The sequence below is a fragment of the Coenobita brevimanus genome, chromosome 40 (assembly GCF_032717465.1).
Source record: "Coenobita brevimanus isolate Jiangsu-jjx chromosome 40, ASM3271746v2, whole genome shotgun sequence".
In the NCBI taxonomy this organism is placed as follows: domain Eukaryota; kingdom Metazoa; phylum Arthropoda; class Malacostraca; order Decapoda; family Coenobitidae; genus Coenobita; species Coenobita brevimanus.
In genome coordinates this window covers 37,274,044-37,296,153 of record NC_136993.1, presented here as the reverse complement: position 1 = coordinate 37,296,153, position 22,110 = coordinate 37,274,044, and the positions used below count along the sequence as shown (strand labels likewise).

Genomic DNA, 22,110 nt, shown 5'->3' with positions numbered 1-22,110 from the left:
GTGAACTATTTTAAGATTGTATGGACTTGATGGTAGGTTACTAAAAGGGGTGAAACGTTTTTATGTAAATAGTAGAGCGTGTGTAAGAGTGGGAAATGCTGTGAGTGATTGGTTTCCCGTGAGAGTGGGGCTGCGACAGGGATGTGTGATGTCGCCATGGTTGTTTAACATTTACATGTATGGTGTTGTAAGGGAGCTGAATGCAAGAGTTTTAGGTGGAGGTCTGAGTCTGGTGAATGTTGATGGTGGAGAGTGGAATCTGAAGCAGCTGCTGTTTGCAGATGATACTGCACTGGTGGCTGATTCTGAGGAGAGATTGAGACAGTTGGTAGAGGAGTTTGGAAGCGTGTGTGAAAGGAGGAAATTGAAAGTAAATGAGAATAAGAGTAAAGTGATGAAGTGTACGAGGTTGGTAGCTGGTAGGGGGATGAATATAGTTTTGAATGGCGAGTTGCTTGAGGAGGTAGAGTGTTTTAAATATCTAGGGTCACATGTTGCTGTGGATGGAAGAATAGATGCAGAAGTGAAGTTTAGAATAAATGAAGTAGGAAAGGTCCTGGGAGGAATGAAAAAAGTGTTTAGATGTCGTTCGCTTAGAATGGATGTAAAGAGAAGGCTGTATGAGGGTGTTGTGGTACCGACTGCATTATATGGGGCTGAAACATGGAATATGAGTGTAGCAGAGAGGAAAAGTTTGAATGTAATGGAGATGAGGTGTCTGAGGAGTATGTGTGGAGTGACGTGTATGGATCGAATGCGAAATGATGAAGTGCGAAGAAGAACTGGAGTTGTTCGAGAGATGGCTGGTAGAGTTGAGCAGAGGGTGTTGTGATGGTTTGGGCATATGGAGAGAATGGATAATGAGCGATTGGTGAAAAAGATAACTAGATCTGATGTGAGAGGTGTAAGGCTGAGAGGAAGACCACGAATAGGATGGATGGACAGTGTGAAGAGAGCGCTGGATGCGAGAGGGATGTCTGTTGAACAAGGAAGAGTGACTCTGCGTGACAGAAATAAATGGAGAAAAATTGTGAATGAATAAATGATGACACAGCCCTGAGGGGATATTTTCCCGCATTTGGTCTGATCAGCTTTCAGGTCAGGTGCGGGTAAGGGGATGGGTCTGTTATGATGTGGCAGGGGTAAACCAGCTCTGCTGTCGGGCCTTGCTGCGGATGTCACTGATTGCATTGCGCAGTTGACCCTTGTGCGGTGTGGTGCAGTGAGGATCTGTCCGTTCTCCCCTTTGGGGCTTAGATGCGAATGAATGTGTTTGAATAGATGAGTAAATGGGGAGTGTGTAGTCCTGTCTCGGCTACCTCCCTTTCCTTGGGGGAAGCAGCCTGGGTATATAGATAGATAGAATACGGTTTTGCTGGATACTGATAATGATACCGAGAAGAAGACGTGTTGTTTGACTTCGTTGCCAATGAAGTTCGCAAGTCCCCTTCTGACTGCCAGTGCCTCACCCACCTCCGCACAGTGGTGGTGCTTGTTCTCATTATCTCCGCTATCATTTGGAACGAGAGTCCTCTCAGCCACAGCAGTATAAACATCTCTCGTTCAGCAATCACGGTTTTTCTATGGGTGAGGCGGTGTAGCATCCCCGTCTGTGTAAACCAAAGCACGTACACTCGAAATTATTATTGAATAGGTGACTCAGACGTAAAACTTATTTCCAGATGTATAATATATTAGGGTATCCCGTGGAAAGTATAAGTGAAGTATAATGGTACTGTAACAGGTCATATGAGATTTGCTTCAGGACCAAAGCTGGTCGAAGGGAGACTGGAGCCAAAAATTTCTCATTCCAATGCAGAACAAGTGAGAAAGGAGACTTGGTGTCTGTAGTGAGAATCATACATGTGAAAATGTTTTGAAATAGCACTGTGTGTGTGTGTGTGTGTGTGTGTGTGTGTGTGTGTGTGTGTGTGTGTGTGTGTGTGTGTGATTACTATGAAACAACGGAGTGGGAACGTATACAAGCATATGAAAAGACAAACTACCACTACACACTTTTAATGACAGTCGCCGCTTACGTTTCTAACCTTAGAGTCGGTATTGACATAGAAGGAGAGAAACACGTACCCACCTCGCTGTTGTAGCTACTAATTTTGAGTGACAAATGCTATATGAGTATGAATCCCAAATTGCTATTAGGAAGCTACAGTTACTAATTACCTTATGGACAATAATGTTCCTCATAATTCCCCAGTTGTTCACTAATTAGGATAACAAGAACTGTGATTTCGCAAAGATTAATGTTACTGTGTAAATGACAAGGAAGTCACCAGTCAAACATACCCTTCTACAACACGCAAACACTGGCTTATAAACTAGATCCCCTTTTTAATTGTAGGTTCCAACAGGGTAAAGTAAAGATACCCTGCCGAAGAGAATGTTACTTTGGAGGAAACACTGACCAAAATTGCCGCTAAGTCAAAAGGAAGGCCGGGATTAGAAGAATAGTTGGATTGGAAGTGAATTTTAGGGCAGAGGACGAGTGTCAAATCTTAACTTCACTTGTATTGACAGCATTTTGTTGGTAAGGACCATTCACACACAGTTGCATACTAACGTGTGTGAAAAGGAAATGCTCAAAAACCATTCCTCCTGACTTCGTTAAGCAAACATTCCTTTCCAAATCCATGTCTCTTTTTCAGTTATAAGTGCAAACAACCAAGGGTAAGAAAAGCCTGCAAAGTGGTCTGGTTAACCGCTAAATCGTACTGAGGACCACTGTTTTACGGATGAGGGCCCATTTTTTCACAGGATTGAGGAAGCACTTTAGCATCTTTGACTAACTGATGAATCTATCGAATATCGTCATGCTCTCCATAAATAACGTATCAGAGGATATTAACCAGCCATAACTTAAAATAAATATCTAAGGAGGAGGTATTTGGGAGCTTCCTTAACCGTCGAGAACACTAACTCAGGTTTGCTCCCGATTACACCACGGTTGCTGTTTCTGAGGACGATAGCCCCAGAAACCAAGAATGAAGGAAGGATTGAGGAGGCCATGGGAAGAGCAAGATTTATTGTCATTATTTGCCTGTGCAGTCTTTTGTTAGTCAGGCACAAACGCAGCCACATAAGCAAGACTGACAAAGGAAGCACCAAAACCTTTGCCCGTATCAAGACACGCAACGGGTGCTTTACATCCAGGTCCCTAATTCAGCTGTAGACACAACAGACTAGAATAAAGGCGACTAAGTCTAAAAGTCAAGTGGTTCTCTGGGAATCGAATCTGTAACCTATTTCCTGTAACTGAGTTTGGTTCTGATTTCACAACCACTACTCACCACAGTGCCCATGATATTTCGGTATTATGGCGATGATCCAGGCGAAGAGAATCTCTCAGAATTCTTCCATAATCCGACCAGTAAAAGTTGCTCTCCTCAAAAGTGGACCATCATGTGCTGATTGATATTATTCAAAAGCAGCCCTAGAATGAGTTCCCAATCTTTTACACTTTTCTTGAGGCGTTATGTAGTTTTCAATACGGATTACATACATTTATTGACTATACCACTGATTTTAAATTTTGGCCTAAAATTGCCCTCCCTGCATCCTGACTGCTGAGACATAGTAAGAGATGAACACAAGAAATCGGTGCGAGTCCCAAAGAAGTACTTTGGCAAGAACGTAGAGCCATAATATTGTCTTTTCGGCTTCTGGGTTATGTGAGTAAAACTGCAAAGGTACGAAAATCTGGATTAGAGTAAATTTTAAAAAAAGTACATTGACCGTTATCTAAGCTGCTGCAGTGAGTTTTAAATTAGAAACACTTGTTTGTTCCAAGTAATAAATCTCTCTGTTATGATACTTGTTTTAATACGCAGCTATTAATACATGAAAAATTAATAACAAGAACAAACTAGAGGCCTCCCAAGAGAGTAATCACACCATCCTCGAGCCGATACATATCAAGCGCGGCTCGGATTATGACTTCCACCTTGATCTACCTTAACCAATATCGAACTCGTAGGAGACTTTGATCCCTTCTATAAACCTGTAAAATTTGGTGATGATATCTTGAGAGGTTTCGAAGTTATCGTTCTAACAGACATAAAGACCTTGACCTACTTTCACCAATTTCGAACTTGTAGGCGATATTCGTCAATAATTGACACCTCTAAAGTTGTGATGGTATCTTGAGCGATTGCTAAGTTATCGTGCAAAGAGACATACAAAGAGACAAACAAACTAAAAGCAATACTCGTAAGAGAGATTGATCCCCACTACAGACCTGTAAAATTTTAATATGGTATCTTGAGCGGTTGCGAAGTTATTATGGTAACAAACAGATAGCCCATGGCCTACTTTCACCACCATGGAACTCGTGATCGCTTTTTTTCCCAATTGCACACATGTAAAATTTTGTGATATCTTGCTCGGTTGCAATTTTATCGTGCTAACACACACACACACACAGACACAGTTGAAAAAAATATCAGCTTTGCTATCGCGGCTGGAAATAACATTAATATGCAATTCAAATGTGCTTTTGCTAAATAATGTACCTTGACCATAATCGTAATCCACAACTTAAATATTCCACAGATACTCCAAGTCATATCTGTTTTACATATAAGCGATTTCATACTAAAGGCACACCGACACCACACTCACACCGTCAGCCACACCAACACCACACTAACACCGTCAGCCACCCCACCACCACATTAACACCGTCAGCCACACCAGTACCACACTAACACCGTCAGCAACACCAGCACCACACTATCACCGTCAGCCACACCAGCACCACACTATCACCGTCAGCCACACCAGCACCACATTAACACCGTCAGCCACACCAGTACCACACTAACACCGTCAGCAACACCAGCACCACATGAACACCGTCAGCCACACCAGCACCACACTATCACCGTCAGCCACACCAGCACCACACTATCACCGTCAGCCACACCAGCACCACACTATCACCGTCAGCCACACCAGCACCACACTATCACCGTCAGCCACACCAGCACCACACAACTCATTTAATTAGAAATCCATTTTATAATATAGTTCTTGCGGCATCCAGACAATACTGTATATTAAGTAAGATAAGAGTCATTTGAACTGGAGCGTTTACCACTGTCCTTCATTATCATCTTGAACACGAACATTGTTTCAGCTCAGTTTTCTGGAGGATGGTGGCTTCCTTCACCGTTAATAATTAATTGATTTTTATACCCCTTAATTTTTTTGTTACGTAATCTAGCAAGCAGATGCTGATCATATTCCAGTATGAAAGTTTTACCTTTTTTAACCTTTCGAATATCATCATTGCTTCTTATGTTGAATTTTCTGTAAGGGACTGGCTACCTCCACTGTTTGTAGTTAACTGATTTGTCCGAGTTTTAACTTTTTATGTTACTTTTTCTTTTAAGCACATATTGATTTTACTCTAGTATAAGTGTTTTTACGTCTTTTTTTCGGCGTCATATGGCCAAGTTGTTGTGACGTCAACTTATTATTCAGTAGTTGAATTCATTCCTAAGTTGAAAGAATTTGTCTGAATATAACGAGAGATGTCGTGCTCAGTGTGAAAAACGGTCAGTCAAACCAAACACTCACCAGCAATGTAAGAGGCACCTGTGAGTTGAACAAGACCCGCTGCTCGTCTGAAAGCAAGTGGCAAATGTGGGCTTTATATTTGAATCGGCTGGCCTGAATTTCGGACGACATTTAAGTGGGACACACACACACACACACACACACACACACACACACACACACACACACACACACACACACACACACACACACACACACACACACACACACCACACACACACACACACACACACACACACATTTTACAAAACACTTGATGATACTCATGAACTGATTATCACTGCTGCCAGTTCATGAGCGCTAATTTCTCCTTTACCTTCTGCCTATATTCATAAATTAGAACTTAGTGGTAATTTTTTTCCATTTTTTATTCTCACTGTGAGTAACCCTATTCCGTTTTTTTTTTTCTTCTGCATTCCTCATAGGCGCATTATAAATATGACAATCATATGACATAGCATTTATCTTCATCGCTCTTTTGGTTTTTGTACCATTAACGCACCCATGAGTTTTTCGGCATCCATAAACGTGGTTTAGTACGTCCAGTTGTCATTACATGCTATATAATATATTCTTGTGTTCATTTCTTAAAATAAATTACAGGGGCAAAAACTTTACTTCCTCACATGTCATTCAGTCGATGTTAAAGGGAGAGAGAGAGATAGATAGATAGATAGATAGATAGATAGAGAGAGAGAGAGAGAGAGAGAGAGAGAGAGAGAGAGAGAGAGAGAGAGAGTCGTTTCTACAGTTGCCTACATTCCCTAACTTTTATCAGGGGCATTTACACTGATGAAACCGACGTTCATCATCATAAATTTGAGCTACATTTGTACTGACAATCACCAATAAATATTCATAATTATGTGTCCCTTTTTGCCATTCATCAGTTGCCAAAACCCAAGTTCCTCTTTACGCTTTCTCTGAGGTAATGCACTTTGTTACTACAGTCATGCAGTCCTGTAATCAGCTTCATTGCTTCATATCTTCCTTACATCTAAATATATCACTTCATCTCTCGCTGCCTTTAGTACCTTTACCTTCTCTGGTACTTTACTTCCTTTTGTGCACCATTTTAACGTCAGAGCCATACCTGCGTTGCTGAACTAATCTTCATGAATTTACGTTTGCTAATGCTTAAACTATAGGGAAACACTAAAACACTAAATAGGTGACGATACAGTAATTCCGTCTTCAACACTCATAGGGTAAAAACATAATGAAAGAAGACACAGATACATCGTTTTTATTATCTGGATTGTGAACATTAATAACTATAAGTATAATATAAAAATAAATACAGTATGTCTTGCGTCTCGGATTGACTCCATTTCTGGCGTTACGTTTTTCATTACTGTATTTTTTTTTTTTTTTAATTCTACTGTGGAGGTAAAGGAAGGTCCTAACTAGTGGCGGGTTTAGGATAGTCCATGTAGCCTAACTTCCAATCCGAAAAATCTCCGGCAACCCCCTCCCTCCAAAAAAAAAGGCCTCCGTTTCGAAATATCTCCAGTGAACATAAAAACAAACAAAAGATTGGTGGTAGCTAAAATGATATCGTACAGTAGTAGTCACTGTATTGAAGAGATTACTACCTCGAAATATTCCTAGATAATATGTAATAACAACTACGTATTCTTCAGAAATAGGATAGTAATTGAATATTTATAATGTTCTGCATAATCCATAAGACCGTATTCCTGGTTCATATTAATGATCTCTTACCTGTCACCCACAATCCCATATACTCATATGCACATAACACTACATAGTTCATTCACACTTAGACACCCATTTACAAAGTCTAATATCTCTACCTCTCAACTCCATAAATCAAGACCTATCTACGATCAGTGAATGGGGACAAAACAACCTTGTCTCATTTAATGCTAGTAAAACTAAATATATACAATTTACTAATAGACAGATATTGCCAGATTCGTTTATTACCTTCAGTGCTACTAATATTCCCATCTCCAAAAGTATTGAAATTCTTGGCGTCTCACTTAACAATGCCCTCAGCTGGACCTCTCATGTTAGATCACTTGCTAAAACCACCTCAAAAAAAAACTTGGATTATTGTACAGAGTCCTTAACTTCTTCGCTGATGAGCAGTTAGCTATAATTTATAAGTCATGTGCGCTCTCAGCTTGAATATTGCTCACCCTTGTGGAATGGATGTGGAGAAGTTGCATTAAAACAAACTAGACAAAATTCAAAATGAAGCTGTTAGAATCATTAACAACCCTGCCATTACAAATAAACTACCTCCCCTACACGTAAGAAACAGTGTTGCCCCGCTTGTATTACTTTACAGATATTTTTATGGCAAATGCTCAGACGAAGTTGCGTCCATGGTGCCACCTCCCCATGCCTTCCCTCGTGCTACACGGGCATCTGGTAGCGCTCATGACTGGAATGTCACTCAGCCATATTGCAGAACTTCTGCCTATCAGAGTTCTTTCATTCCCAGAACTGCATCTTTCTGGAACTCGCTTCCCCAGAGTAGCTTCCCTCCAAATTTCAACTCACAGCCGTTCAAGTCTAACTGTTACAGATATTTTATGAACAGAGAACACCAGTAATCTGGTGTATGGATTATATTTTTTATTCATTTGTTTTTCCTTCCTCCGTTCTGTTATTAAGAAATAGAAACACAAGATTTCCCGTGGTGCTTGGTGTCATTCATCACTTACATATCGTGCCATCTTATTAATTTAGTCTTGCTACTTGCTTACCGCTGGAGATATTTTTCGAAATGAAAGAGTAAGTCAGAGGCTTCATTAATCCTCTAGTACTAAAAACTTTTCTTAAGTTGCATAAAATCATCATCAAAAGACAGCTGTAACATACGGTACTAAGAAAAACGTGATCGGGGTTAGAGGTATTTTTCGATCTGGAAGGGTTAGGGCAGTCATTGTCCCTCTTGAACGAGAAGCCTTTCTTAAGTTGCATAAAATCATCAGAACAAGAATACAGCACTAATATAAGGTAGTAAGGAAACATCAGGGTTATGTTTCACGGTGCTGAACCTTCCGAAGCTTAGTCAGTTATTATCAGGGTCATGAGCTCCAGGCAGAAGACGAGCAGACTGATTGTCAGCCCTCCAATCCAGACCACCAGCGTTCCCTGCAAAAATAGAGATGTTGCTGGATAGCCATTCAGTACGAAGATGCCTGTCATATTTATTCCTGCTATTTACAGAAGAGGTTATTCATGTACAGAGTGGCTGGAACTGTTTCTTTTCTACGATTAAGTTAAACTGGCAGAAAACAGGGAGGTAGTGTGATTAAAATTAATAAGTAACCACTGTATTTAAAAAAAAAAAAAAAAAAGGTGAATGTATGATTAACGCGCTATAGGGACTGTTTCCATAGTAAGAGTTAAGTTGCTGAAAAACTATGGATACAATTTCAACCACTGAATACTCTGGTGACATGCTTGACAAGAAACTGATCAAAACACTGACGACCGAAAGATTATCAGTACAGATACCAGTTTGGAATAGGAACCAGTTGATGACTTGTTCTTTGTCAGTACCTGTCTTAACCCTTTGAGATTCCGACAATACGATTGCGCGTCATCATAAATGCAGCCTTTGAGATTCTGATGACTCAAATTTGAGTCATACAAAACATACACTATCCTGTTTATCCTTGTCCAACTATTTGTTTTTTTAATGACGAGTACATCAGATAGCGATGCAAAATAAATAGGATTTTGCCATGAATAATATTGGTATTACGAGCATGGATATTTGCCAGCGTGACAGCGAGAGTTTTTGCTTTTCTCTGTGAAAACTAATATAAATTGCCATAATCTATATATTTTTAGAAAGGGAATTTACTGTTGATTGACATGGTGCTATCAAATTTCACGTAACTCTAATATTTTATTTTTATTAATGAATTTTTACTGGAGGGTGTGCGATTCTTCCTTTTCAGCTAACTTCTACTCGTCCTATTGGCCTTTTGGCTCTCATAATTACCTTTTTCAACCATACTACCGTACGTTAAAGAGCAACTATTTAGCTTTAAAACGGTACCCATTCATTAGTTTACCATAAAAAGTTAGTGTACAGTGGCCGATTAAGTACAAATATCGCTGTGCGACGGCGTGCTCTATGTGAGCTCAGCTGAATCTGGCACAGACACAGTCGGCGGAGGGCCGAAACCTTTAAAGGGTTAACTGACTGTCCACAAGACTCATCGACATGTCAGAAAACAATCCCCAACAATAATATTACAAATTGAATGAAACATTCCGAGTGTGTTCGAGAACTTAAATATTAACTAACTCTAGGTTTTTCAAAGTGAAATGGTTAACTGCAGCCATCATTGACCCTGTCACTGCCAGGGATACCACCTAAGTAAAATTGTTTCAGCAATAACAAGAAGCGGTACCATGGCACAGCAAACCCCTTCCTGGCAGTCATTTTAGAGCTGACCAATAAACACAACAGGAAATCTAGTCAAAGACGTCACATATCAAATTTGAAGTCAATTGGGTGAATTTTAATTATCTTACGCCTATTTGAAATTTTTGGCCCGACCCACATGACACTAACCCACCTGCCACTAGCTGGGGGGTGACCCCCCTGTTGTAATGAGGCATGTTATAGGATGCAATTTTGAAAGATGCACATTTAGGTTTGGGTTTCATGTCAATGTGACGAATTTGAAAGGAGTTACCGGTTTGGCGAGGGGAAAAAAAAAATCACTATTTTCTTTTACATTTTGGGGGGCTACAGCCTAGGCCTTGGCCCAGTTTGGCCCAATATTTAATCAGGTGAACAGAAGGTCACAGCCATTCATCCCTGTAATATTTGTCAAAACTGCACCATTAGTTTTAGCGTAAACAAACAGAAAAACCAAGTTAAAACAATACCCATCCTCACGCCGCTCCGGGGCGGGGACGGGTAAAAAACAGCGGTTGACGTCTTGAGGTTAAAATGGTAAATTACACTTGTGCAGTTGATAGGTTTAAATCTAACCCTTCCACTTTTTAATATAACAGGAAAAACTGGTTTTCCGTCTAAATTTACCCACGTGCAGTTGACAGGGATCCATCTAATCCTTCAACATTCCAAAATTTACTTACCCTCATGTATTAGTCAGAAATTAACATAAGTCGCCTTCCTCTTACCCAAACATTGGTTATGCTGAGAGGTGACCTGACGGCCATAGTCGTGGCTGGGTTGAGGCAGGTGGTCATGTTGGGGGTGTAGCTGTTGACCCAGTAATCATACAGGCCAGCCTCCCTCACCTCCATAATCCTAATGACATGGACATGGAAAAATGAATAACAATAATGACAATAATAATAAAAAAGAAAAGCTAGCCGCACCCCAGAACTATCCTTTATGAACTGTACCCTGTGTGGAAAAAATGACATGTCACAATTAGTCCTAAATATTTTCAGCAACGCTCCCGGTTGCTATGACAACCTAGTCCTCTTCCTGGAGAAAAGACTTCTCACTCAATCCCAGCCAGCCCACACATACACATGTTTAATTTATTGTATACCATATAGCAAGAAAATTGACTTTGTTCAACTTATTCAACCCAAGGACATCGTTTCATTGTATTTTATGAACCCGGGATGCAATTATGATTTACAGTATAACCTGCTTCACGAAACCCCAGACAAATGGTTGCAATTGGAGCTTATCTTGCTCTTCTATTCTTTTGTTGGAGAAAACTTTGAAATAAACATTCACTGGACTCAATCATATGCTATAAATCTAACCAAGTCTGTTTGTCTATCTGTCTGTCTGTGTAGCGCAGACGAAACTAGGAAAAGGATTTTGATGAAATGTGGCATGATGGTTGCAGCTGGATCACAGATGGGCCTGCTTTAATTTCATGTCAATTTAAATTTTCTAAAGGGGTGTTCAGACCTCTGGTAACTGTCTCCATTGGGTTTTCATCATGCACAACGCACTGAGTGGGAGTTGTCTGGCGTCGAAGCATCTATTCATCGGTTTCGAGCAGCGAGAGGCGCCGTTGAAAAACGGCCTCATTTGAACAATCAAATATTGCACAAAGTCATGTTTAGCCCAACAAACACTATATAATATCACCGATATCCAATTCTGCCTGCAATGGTGATAACATTATTGCCAGTGGATGCATATTTTTCAGTCATTAGCACGTAACTGAATCAACTCCTGGCGAGTGCGGGGGGGGGGGGGGCGACGGAGGTATAAAAGGAATTGTCAAAAATTGTAATTAAGATATAAGAATATAACTTGGCGCCATTGGCGCTGGTGCTTTATGTTGCATTCGGCTGCTGCAAATACGCAACAACTGAAACTGAAACACTGTAGTTGTAAACCATTATGATTCAAGGGCGAAGCCCGAGAACCCTCCATGGGAGGAAATGCATAATGTCCCAGTAGGACCACAAAGCACTTGGTAATCCTATAGCACTCATTTTCACAGAATATACCCTCATGGCCTCTCCTCTGCCTCCAACACAATTCCAGTTCATTTCCACAGAATTTTTTGTCCACCACAACACACCTCTTCCTTCCTCCAGGAACCTTCATACCTCGAGGATATTTTGAAATAAACATTCACCACTTTCAAACTATTAATCTTGCAGCACCCATTTTCACAACGTGTACTTTCCTCACCCAGACTCATCTCTCACCAGATTTCCATCCCACCCCACATATTCCTTTGCTCACTACATCCATTTCCTTATCGCCTTTTTAGGGTTTCATGGCGCTATGCAGGTCAGTCGGTCGAAGGACTCTCTTGATTAGCTTTGGGAAACATTGTAAAGTGAAGGGGTTTGGAAATTATAAACTCCTTCCCGAGGAAATGTTTTCCTGAAGTTAATCATCTGGTGGTACTATACTTAAATGAAATATAAAAAAAGGCTTGTTTTAATCATAGTTTTATAATGTGCAGTTAGTGACGTTTGGGAAGGGATGGGTGATACACACTTCTTTAATAGCTTCACTATTATGGGGACATCTATAGCCATTAAAACTGTTTAATAGAAGCAAAGAGAAAATATTAGAAGACGTTACCATGAACAAGGAGGTAGTGCAAATCCTAATAGTAAGGATCGATGACCTTCGTGACTATGAGCCTGGAGGTAATGGGCAATGAGTTATAGACCATCCTTGAAAGTAAAATGCCGGCAGTAGGAAGATCCCGGCACTGGAGAAGGCAGCGACGCATGAGTTGGCAGCCAGCACGTTTGTGGGAGGCGGTTGCCGAGTTGATAGAGCTTCCTGCTGTTCCAATGGACGCGGATTCAAATCTCGACTGGGGCAGGGAACAGTTTAAGGATTTGAACTGCCTCATAGTAGATTTCACTGATACACCATAAGACCCGGCGATTCTCTAAAAAACACTCCTAATAATATCAGTATACTATCCCACTGTGGGAGAACCCTGGCATGTATTCAATACAGACATTGAGTGTTTGCGCCGAAGTGGTGACATGTGGAGGTACATGATACGTAGGACTGTTGGATCTCGGGGAACGGTCATTTGTGCCTATGCCCAGACTTCTGTGCATTAAAAAAAAAAAAAAAGAGTCTCATGAGACTGCTGGACAAGGTTTATTTTCCTTTAGTCCCTGTTTACCGTTCAGTACATAATCCACCTAAGGATTGTATGTTTAAACCTACATCGAAAAAAGTCAGTTTCACATTTTTTAACGATATTTTCTAAAGCAAGTGAGAAAGATGGACTGAGATTACTCTTATTCGAAGTTGCTGACCGCACTCTGTAAAATGGGATGCAGGCTGACCATATCTGATAACCACAGTTGTTCCATAAGCAACTGTGAAAATTAGAGGCCTGTATTGCACTGTGCAGTTTAAGCTTTAAGCATACTGTTTTACGTGTCACCTCGACTATTGTTATATGTATTCCAGTAGAGGATTTAAACTTAACACGGACCGAGTTCCTCCCTGCACACTTCACTCCGATAAGGTATTTTTTTTTTTTTTTTACTTAGTTCCTGCTACCTTCATACAATTTTTTTTATCTTGGGAGAGATTTTTCGAACTGGATGAGTTAGACATACTCTTAATTAACCCTTTCACTACAAGACATCATTTCCTAGTTGAGTAAAAGTTATGTGACGGTAACATGCATGAAACTCAAAAGTCGTCATCGTAGTGAAGGTGTAAATAATTTCATGTAATCAATGGACAGAAAGTTTCCTCTTCGTACTGGTAATAAGAATTCAGCTTACCTTCGACTGACGGCTGACACCAGAGGGCTGTCTTTGGGTCCTGTCATAGCTGCCATTGAGGTCAGAAACTCTTCTCGGGGGAGATAGAAATCACATCTCCCTGTTGGAAATAATTTAACTTAATGCTTACGTCTTTCAGTCCCTGTAAGTATTTTTAATTAAATTCTTGGTATCTCCTTACGGTTTTATTCAGTTTCGTGTACATATATCAACTGGGGCGGTTGTGTATATAGCCTCCAATATTCCTTTCACAATTACAACGTTCTTCATAGGCTGCATACTGTACAGTTGGTAGGTGGTTGGCTGATGGGAAAGAAGAAAGACTGACTTCGGACAGAAAGGGTAATTGCTTCACTGTGATGATTTTATGACTTTCACCTTCTTCTCACTGTTTTTCCTTACCTTTAACCATATTTTCGATTCCCTGAGGTCAAATAGAGCCTTCGCTGACCCTCTCCCCTTCATCCAAAAAGGCTACCCTAAGCTTAATGAAATAATCTGGAGGCTGCATGCAGTACAGACAAGGAAAGTAATAAGTACAGTACGATATCTTTTTACTCAAACTTGGCCTAAAAGTGCCATCTGTCCATCATGATTACCGAAATGTAGGAAGAGTAACACAAAGATATGATGCTGGTCATGAAGAAGTGCAGTGAAAAAGGTGCAGAGCTACAGTGCTGTTTTATCCTGCCAAGAAGCAGGGTGGAATGTGCCGCAAAAGGACAAAAATCTCAGCTTGATTAACTTAAAACGACCATGGTAACTGATACGTAGGATCGTGTACTAACCAAATTTATGACTGATATTAATGACCGGTTAAAGCTGCTGTTTGAAATTGTAACTGACATAATGATGATGTTGAGTAAGTTTTCGTTCCTAATTTGAAAGTGTAACCAGAAAGTACCTTGGGGTGATTGAAAAACAACAAAATGCATCAGAACTTTTCCCCGCAGAGGTGACTTAAGAGTAACTAAATGCATTAGAGCTTTACTAAGTTCACATGGTGGTAGGTGGTGGCGACCATCATCCACTGACTAGATGTAATGCTGCCCACTTCTCACTTCACCTTTATCATTCTTTACTTCTTCCTGTTTCTATCCTTCTTGGAACTTTTCATCACTCTTCTCTCCATTTTAGGTGGCTCTACACTGAGTGACAAGACTAACCGTTTCCTGTAACTCAAGAAACCATTTACAATGCTGGGTGATAACCATATAACTAAAAAGCGGAATAATGTAGGGCCTGTTATGGTTCTCCGTTAAAAGGGTTGAGACGCAAATACTGAACCCATCTGAGAAATCTCCACACTCTTCCCCGTGCCTCCTGTGACAAAGCACTATCTTCAGCAAGGGAACATCATCTGCAGGTGATGCTACTGCAGGTGCGGTTGCTTGCCTGCTGTTGATGGGTCTCCTCGACCAACTAGACCGGAATTACTCAACCACAACAACAAGCATGTTCAAATAATTGCACATGGCATAAGAGTGTTACATGTTGAAGTGACAGAAGAATCAATGAACTGCAACGTAAGTTGTGTTTTTTCTCTAGGGAACTGACAAGAGATCGAGCTGGCTGGATGAATGTTGTGAGGAGAAGTGCAGGATCAGGGATTTGGCACTCCTTTTTAACGTGGCAGCGTCCGGACTGACTCTATCAGATACGTTTATATGAAGCTACAAAACATGGCGTATGTTTTTGGCGTATCCGATACAGCCAGGATTCCGGGAACGTGAATGATGAGTGAATGGAAGCGTGGCCTATTGGACTGGGCAAATTTATGTTGTCTGGACATGACTACTCCTCACCCTGCCCTAGGGTGGAAAAGGAAGTCCGGATGATTATATATATATATATATATATATATATATATATATATATATATATATATATATATATATATATATATATATATATATATATATATATATATATATATATATTGCCAGACGCCATAATCCCATAAGGGGTGGCCATTTGACTCTAAGTTGTTTATTTTACAGGGAGAGGCACTAACCCTCCACCAACCCACTTGTTGACACGTAGGGAGCACGTATGGTTTGGTTATATGTTACCACCCAGCTTTGTAAATGATTTCTTGGCTTACAGGAAACCATTTGGCTTGTCACTCAATGTAAAGCCACCTGTAACGGAAAGAAAAGCAATAAGAAGTGACAGGAAAGATGGGAGAAACAGGAAGAGAGGAGGGTAGGCACAGAATAAAAATGATAAAGGCTAAGGAAGAAGTAAGCAGCACTACATCAAGTGAGTGGATGATGGTCGCCACCACCTACCACTATATATATATATATATATATATATATATATATATATATATATATATATATATATATATATATATATATATATATATATATATATATATTCTGTTTGCTTGCTTTTACAGACACAGTGCCTTTTACTCACTATTTACCATGAGACACATTATCTTTTACTGAAACGTCATTAGACTATTACTGGCAACTGCCCAGCCAATAATCTAGGACCGTGTATAAATGTTTTTAGCTGCTGCTTATCTCAGCTGACCCCTTTACTAACTCAGCTGGGAACCAGTTTGGAGCACAGCGTATCAGCGATGATAAGAGTCAGCCTGCATCAAACTACAAGGAGAGAAAGAAGGCAGAGCACGAACCCAAGTGATTAGGACCACCCCCATAGAATGCTGTGACCAGCAGAGCTGGGAACTTCCACAATCACTTCCGCAAACCACAAATTCCGCGATTGCGAAAGTGTGGTTTCTTTTGCGGTTTGTCTTTGATACAATTTCTATGCAAACTCTCAGTTTTGCGCTTGTGGAAACACTTCCGCAGACGCAAAACTATCCGTGAACAACTACGTGGCCTAGCCTGGCAGGCAGCACCCGTTTAAGTCGTTGGCTCGCCGCGCCACACGTCGCTCCTTATCGTTGCCATGTGTAAGATAACAATTGTATATATACGATAAATTCACCTTCCGTCCGATGTATAATAGCACTTTTCTTTATCATACATTTTCTATGATAATTTTACGATCCCATAAGAGAGAGAGAGAGAGAGAACGGATTAAGATCAGACTCACATCTTTTTGATATTCACTGGCTTCATACCAAGTTCTCAGGAAAGGAATGAAAATGGGTATAAGCGGCAGCTAAGAGGGGGCAACGTTCGTACTCGTGATTAGATAATAAAACATATGTCACAGCAAGTCGTATTCTACGTTGCAATGGAGGGTTGCTCACTACATTATCTTACTGATATATTGTAGGTCTATATGCTCTCTCGGGGTGGGGTATAAAATAAGAATTTAAGGATAAAAGCCGGCATAGATGATTTTTCCCTAAATAAAGAAAAATATGAAGCCTAATTCAAGATCAATTTATTTTCCAGATTTTTAGACGATATAATGTATGCTACTGATGCAAACTACATCGATACTAGAAAGGTTTGTTTAGCATAGAAGCCAATTACAAAATGAAAAGTACAAAGATGTGCTACGAAGCCTCCCAGTCCACTTAGAATATTACCTTTAGTCTAAATTTCAAATTGTCAGACTTATAGCACTGCCAGTGCCAGCTTTACAATCTCAAGAAAAATCATTAGGTAGATAAATAACAGATTAAACAAGAAACATTCTAAATGAAACTAACCACAGTTTTACCATTTTTCTTACCAGACAACCACTTTTCTCCATGCGGTATCAATACAGATAGACAGACAGATAGATAGATAGATATACTGTATGTTGGAATTGTCTCTATTGTTGGAGGAGTCTGACTGTGACTAAGGTGTTAGGGGCGAGGAGGTTAGTGTCGAGGAATAGAGGTGGACTGGTGTGTCAACTTGTCAAGCGTGAGCTGTGAAGAGTAATAATTTAATTCATTTATAATCGATAGTGAAGGATTTACCCTTGTTTTGTAGTAAAAATAGCCTTATTGTTCAAGCGAGTGAGGCAAGCGAGAACATCAAATTAGTCATATTTTCGACCCCTGACATATGTACACCTGAACGAAAGATTTATCGCATCAACAAGAAATGGGGACGAGAGTCGGGAGGAAAATCCTGCAGTATAGTAGAGAACTTTTTTGAATATCTCAGCCAATTTTGAAGTTACAAGAAAGATAGGCACCACTTTGGAAATCACATTAAATCCTCAATTATTTTTATTTAATAGACAACCCGTAATTACCAATAGTTTTTCCGTAAACCGAGGAAACGATTTTTTATACGGCAGACTAACGTAACAGACTGCTGCGCAAGAAGTAACGGTCTAAGGTTGCTTGAGTAGCGCAGCAGTATTATCCGACGATTGCTGAGAGCAACCAGGTTTTGCTTTCTCAGAATAAATAATACCTTCTGTTTGGCTTTTTTTTTTTTTTTTTTTTTTGTGGAATTTTTTGAAGAATTCGAGTCAAACTAATACAAGACCCTGATCGGCAAAAGAAACTCTGAATTTCTGATATCTGATTGGAATCGGAGCATAGTGAGAGATTTGGTGAAAGTAATTTTTGTGTGTGAGCGAAAAGCAAAGTCATTACTAACCTGCTAAGTCCCAAGCCCTACACCTAAAATTAATACAAGATGAGTATTGGTTTTAGGAAGTGTGAGGGAATATTTTTGGTGTAATCTAATAAGTTCTTTTTAATATTTTCAGGTCAGGAAACCAGAGGAAGATGATGCATCACATAAGACAATATTCAGCACTGCCTGACTTGCTCAACCACTAGCTCAAACATGTTCCACACTTTCAGTGTGGACGCATATTACATGTTATACTAATATTAATAAATGAATATGTTTTAGTTTTACTATAATTTTATATACCCCATTCCTTACTTCAGACAATTTCCAAACTTCATAATCATCTATTGTTAGTCAGAGTAGCATCAATAAGGGTATACTTGTAGTGGATGAATAACTAGAGATGATTATTAACCTCTTGATTATGAAAAATATCACCCTAAATTTAATGTAATCCTCTAATGGTATCTAGAATAAAATGAAGCTGATGCAATGGTACTGAAAGGAATAAAAATGGTTTGCGTTTGCATTTTTGCATTTGTGGAATTGCAAATTTCAACAATTTTGCGGATTTGTGGCTGCGGAAGGCAATTTTTTGAGTCTGCAGGTTTGCATTGTGGAACTGAATTTTCGTTTGTGGTGCCCACCTCTGGTGACAAGCCCTATTAGAATGACCTGACATGACTTCCCCCATTGACAGTTGCATGGAAATAGTGATAATGCTACTGTCGGATAAGGAATGACTAGAGGTGTAAATGGATTCCTTCAAGTCCAGCCTCCTAGTCCCTCTCTTAGCTTAGTGATATAGCCTTGTGTCAGAACTACGTAAAGTAGTCGAGACATAAGCTAGAATTTGCCCTTGTTGTCTTGTATATAGTAGCCTTGTAATTTAATTTTTTCTCATTTAGTAGTCTATTAGCTGAAGTGTCTGATTAATCTTGTGTGAGTAAATTTGTAAGTGATTTTAGTTAGGTTAAGTATCCTACTGTGCACCTATCATATATATATAAAAAAAAAAATCTAACATGTAATAGGCATCCACATTGAAAGCGTGGAACGTGTTCAAGCGAGCGAGAGAGCAAGTCAGACAGTGCTGAAAATTTTCTCATGTGGCTCATCTTCCTCTGATTTCCTGACCTGAAAATACTAAAAAGAACTTATTAAATTACACAAAAAATATTCTCTCACACTTCCAAAAACCAATACTAACCTTGTATTAATTGTAGGTCTAGGGTTTCGGACCTAGCAAGTTAATAATGACTTTGCTTTTTGCTCACCCACAAAACTTGCTTTCACGAAATCTCTCGGTGCACTCCAATTCGAATAAAACATTAGAAATTCAGAGTTTCTCTTGTCAGTCAGAGTATTGTATTAGTCTGACTCGGATTCAGTCAAGAATTAAAAAAAAAAAAAAAAAGCCAAACAGAAGGCATTATTTGTTATGAAAAGGCAAAACCTGGTTGCTCTCAGCAATCGTCGAAGAATATTGCTGCGCTACTCACGCAACCTTAGACCATTACTTTTTGCGCAACCGGCTGTTATGCTAATCTGCCTTATAAAGAAATCGTTTCCTCAATTTACGAAAAAACTGTTGGGAACTCCGGGTTGTTTATGAAATGAAAATAATGGAAGATTTTTATGCGATTTCCAAATTGATGTCTATCTTTCTTGTAACTTCAGTATTGGGTGAGGTATCCAAAAAAGTTGGCTACTGTACAACAGAGTTTTCCTCCCGACCCCTGTCCCCATTTCTTGCTGATGCAATAAATCTCTCGCTCGGGTACATATGTCGTGGGTCGAAACTGTGACTAAATTTGGCGTTCTCGCTCTCTTCGCTTGCTCGAACATATATAGTGAAGTACAGTAAAGAGATTTTGTAAGTAAAGTAAGGCTCATCTGTTTGTGTCACTGCCTTCGTTTGGAACCCTCATAGACCTAAATATCCCTGCACAGTCTATTACAAGATATACTTTATAAACATCTGCTGTAAAATTACCAAGAGACCCATGATTTTCACTGAAACACTGCCACTAGAAATGCTGCCTCAGACAGATACATAACCTGTTTCAGATACATTACCATTTGTTGAGAAATCCTGTGCCATCATCATCTTGACCATTATCTCAACATTCATCAAGGCGTGGTATCCTCGCCTAACGAAGGAATCAAGTGTCATCTGAAGTTCAGAGGAAGAGACTGTCTCCAGTCTGCCCACCTCCTGCAGGTTGTTGATGTCATGGAAGATGCCACTCTCAGCTGTCTGGAAAGAAGTAGATTTGTAGTGTTCCAGAATTCCATTTAGTATTTACAACACTTATAGTTATGGTAGGGAAGCGAAAAATGGGTGGGATGAGCGAAGGTGATTGTGGATGGGGTTACAGGACGTGGTAAGTACAACTTTTGAAAATATATGTTGTATGAGTTGCGTCTTTAGCGATAAGAAGGCTCAAGTCACAGATTGCTCCCACAGATTGTTCTTAGACGTTCGATGTCGAGAGTAGAAGAAAGGTCGGGTGGGTGGAAAGTAGTGGGCAGGATGAGCTAAAAAGGATGAAGGGTGATGGACAGTGCCCTGTGAACTTAGGCACTATATTGACTGTTATGGGTGAGGCAGGGCTTCTGTTTGTAAGTTCTGCCAGAAAGATTTCTCCAGGATAAAGAAAATAAAAGGGTACACTTTCATATACCTGGCATTTTACAGTCTGGACAAAGGGGGTCATTAGTTTCATCAATTTCCATCAAATTTATAACATTTTGCTTTCTAACATCACCATAACCATTACATTCCATATAATTTGTAGCATATAATACCTGTATAGCCTGAGCCTGTGCAGTACCTTCTTGCACAATAATAACAACAGGGTTGTCGACAATATCCTGGAGTGACTGTATGGGCATGGCTATGTATCTGACAGCGAGAAGGGACGTGAGAGTGCCGGCGTAGCTCTGGGTCAGCACCAGCGTTGTCATCATCCATAAACCCAACACCACTCGCTCCCACCACCACCACGTAGACACGCCAATAGTATCTAGATCTGCGGGAATATTAAGCTTGTATTAATGGCTATCGGTAAGACAACGGCATTCACTTCAGTCGAATGACCTATTTTACATAGTCCTCCTCTCTTCAGACTATTAAATTCAACTCTGGGGAAAAATTTTGACTAGACCGATTAAAAGGTAGCCTTTATTTTACTCTTCTGCAACTTGAAGTCTTCCAAAAGCAAGTTATTGTTCTCCGGTGGTACCAAAACGAAATAATGATATTAACATCAGACGGAATGGGTTAAGGCAGAATCTTTTTTAATGTTTATCTGTCTATCTATAGACAGATGCCCTAGTCCCTTAAGGAGTGGTCACGAACAACTGGCCTTCATGTCACACTGTCCTTTGCCAATTTGCTGTCCTTCCTCTGACTGACACACCCCTTTCTTATGTATCTCTTCATTCCATCCCCTCATCTCGTCCTTGGACTCCCATCTCAATCTCCTACTCTACATCAGTAACATAAACTCTTCTAGCTAGTCTCACATTTTCTAACCTCCCCATATGTATTGCTAAATAAACGTGGACAAGAATCTGACCAGCCCAAGATTAGAGAAATATTAATGTTCCTGCTGCCGTCTTTGATGATGAATGTCAGTGTACAAGAGGTTAAAACTAAAAATTCCTCCCATTCATTAGCCCACCATCACTCGCTCCTACTACCACCACGTAGACACATCAAGGTCATGCAGTAATTAGTCCTTCTATCACTGTCCTCTAAATAGAACTCAGACAC

At 40.0% G+C, this 22,110-nt stretch overlaps 1 protein-coding gene across 1 annotated transcript in view; it reads right to left on the bottom strand.

The window, feature by feature from the left end:
- The window catches only part of LOC145397041 (uncharacterized), a 95,187-nt gene that overhangs the window by 16,138 nt on the left and 56,939 nt on the right, over window positions 1-22,110 (bottom strand). Inside the window, exons 12-16 of the mRNA XM_080270257.1 lie at window positions 21,141-21,364; window positions 20,409-20,589; window positions 13,816-13,915; window positions 10,741-10,870; window positions 1,474-1,610 (exon numbers count right to left, since the gene is read on the bottom strand). Coding sequence (XP_080126383.1) covers window positions 1,474-1,610; window positions 10,741-10,870; window positions 13,816-13,915; window positions 20,409-20,589; window positions 21,141-21,364 — 772 coding nt within the window. The remainder of the gene's footprint in view (window positions 1-1,473; window positions 1,611-10,740; window positions 10,871-13,815; window positions 13,916-20,408; window positions 20,590-21,140; window positions 21,365-22,110) is intronic.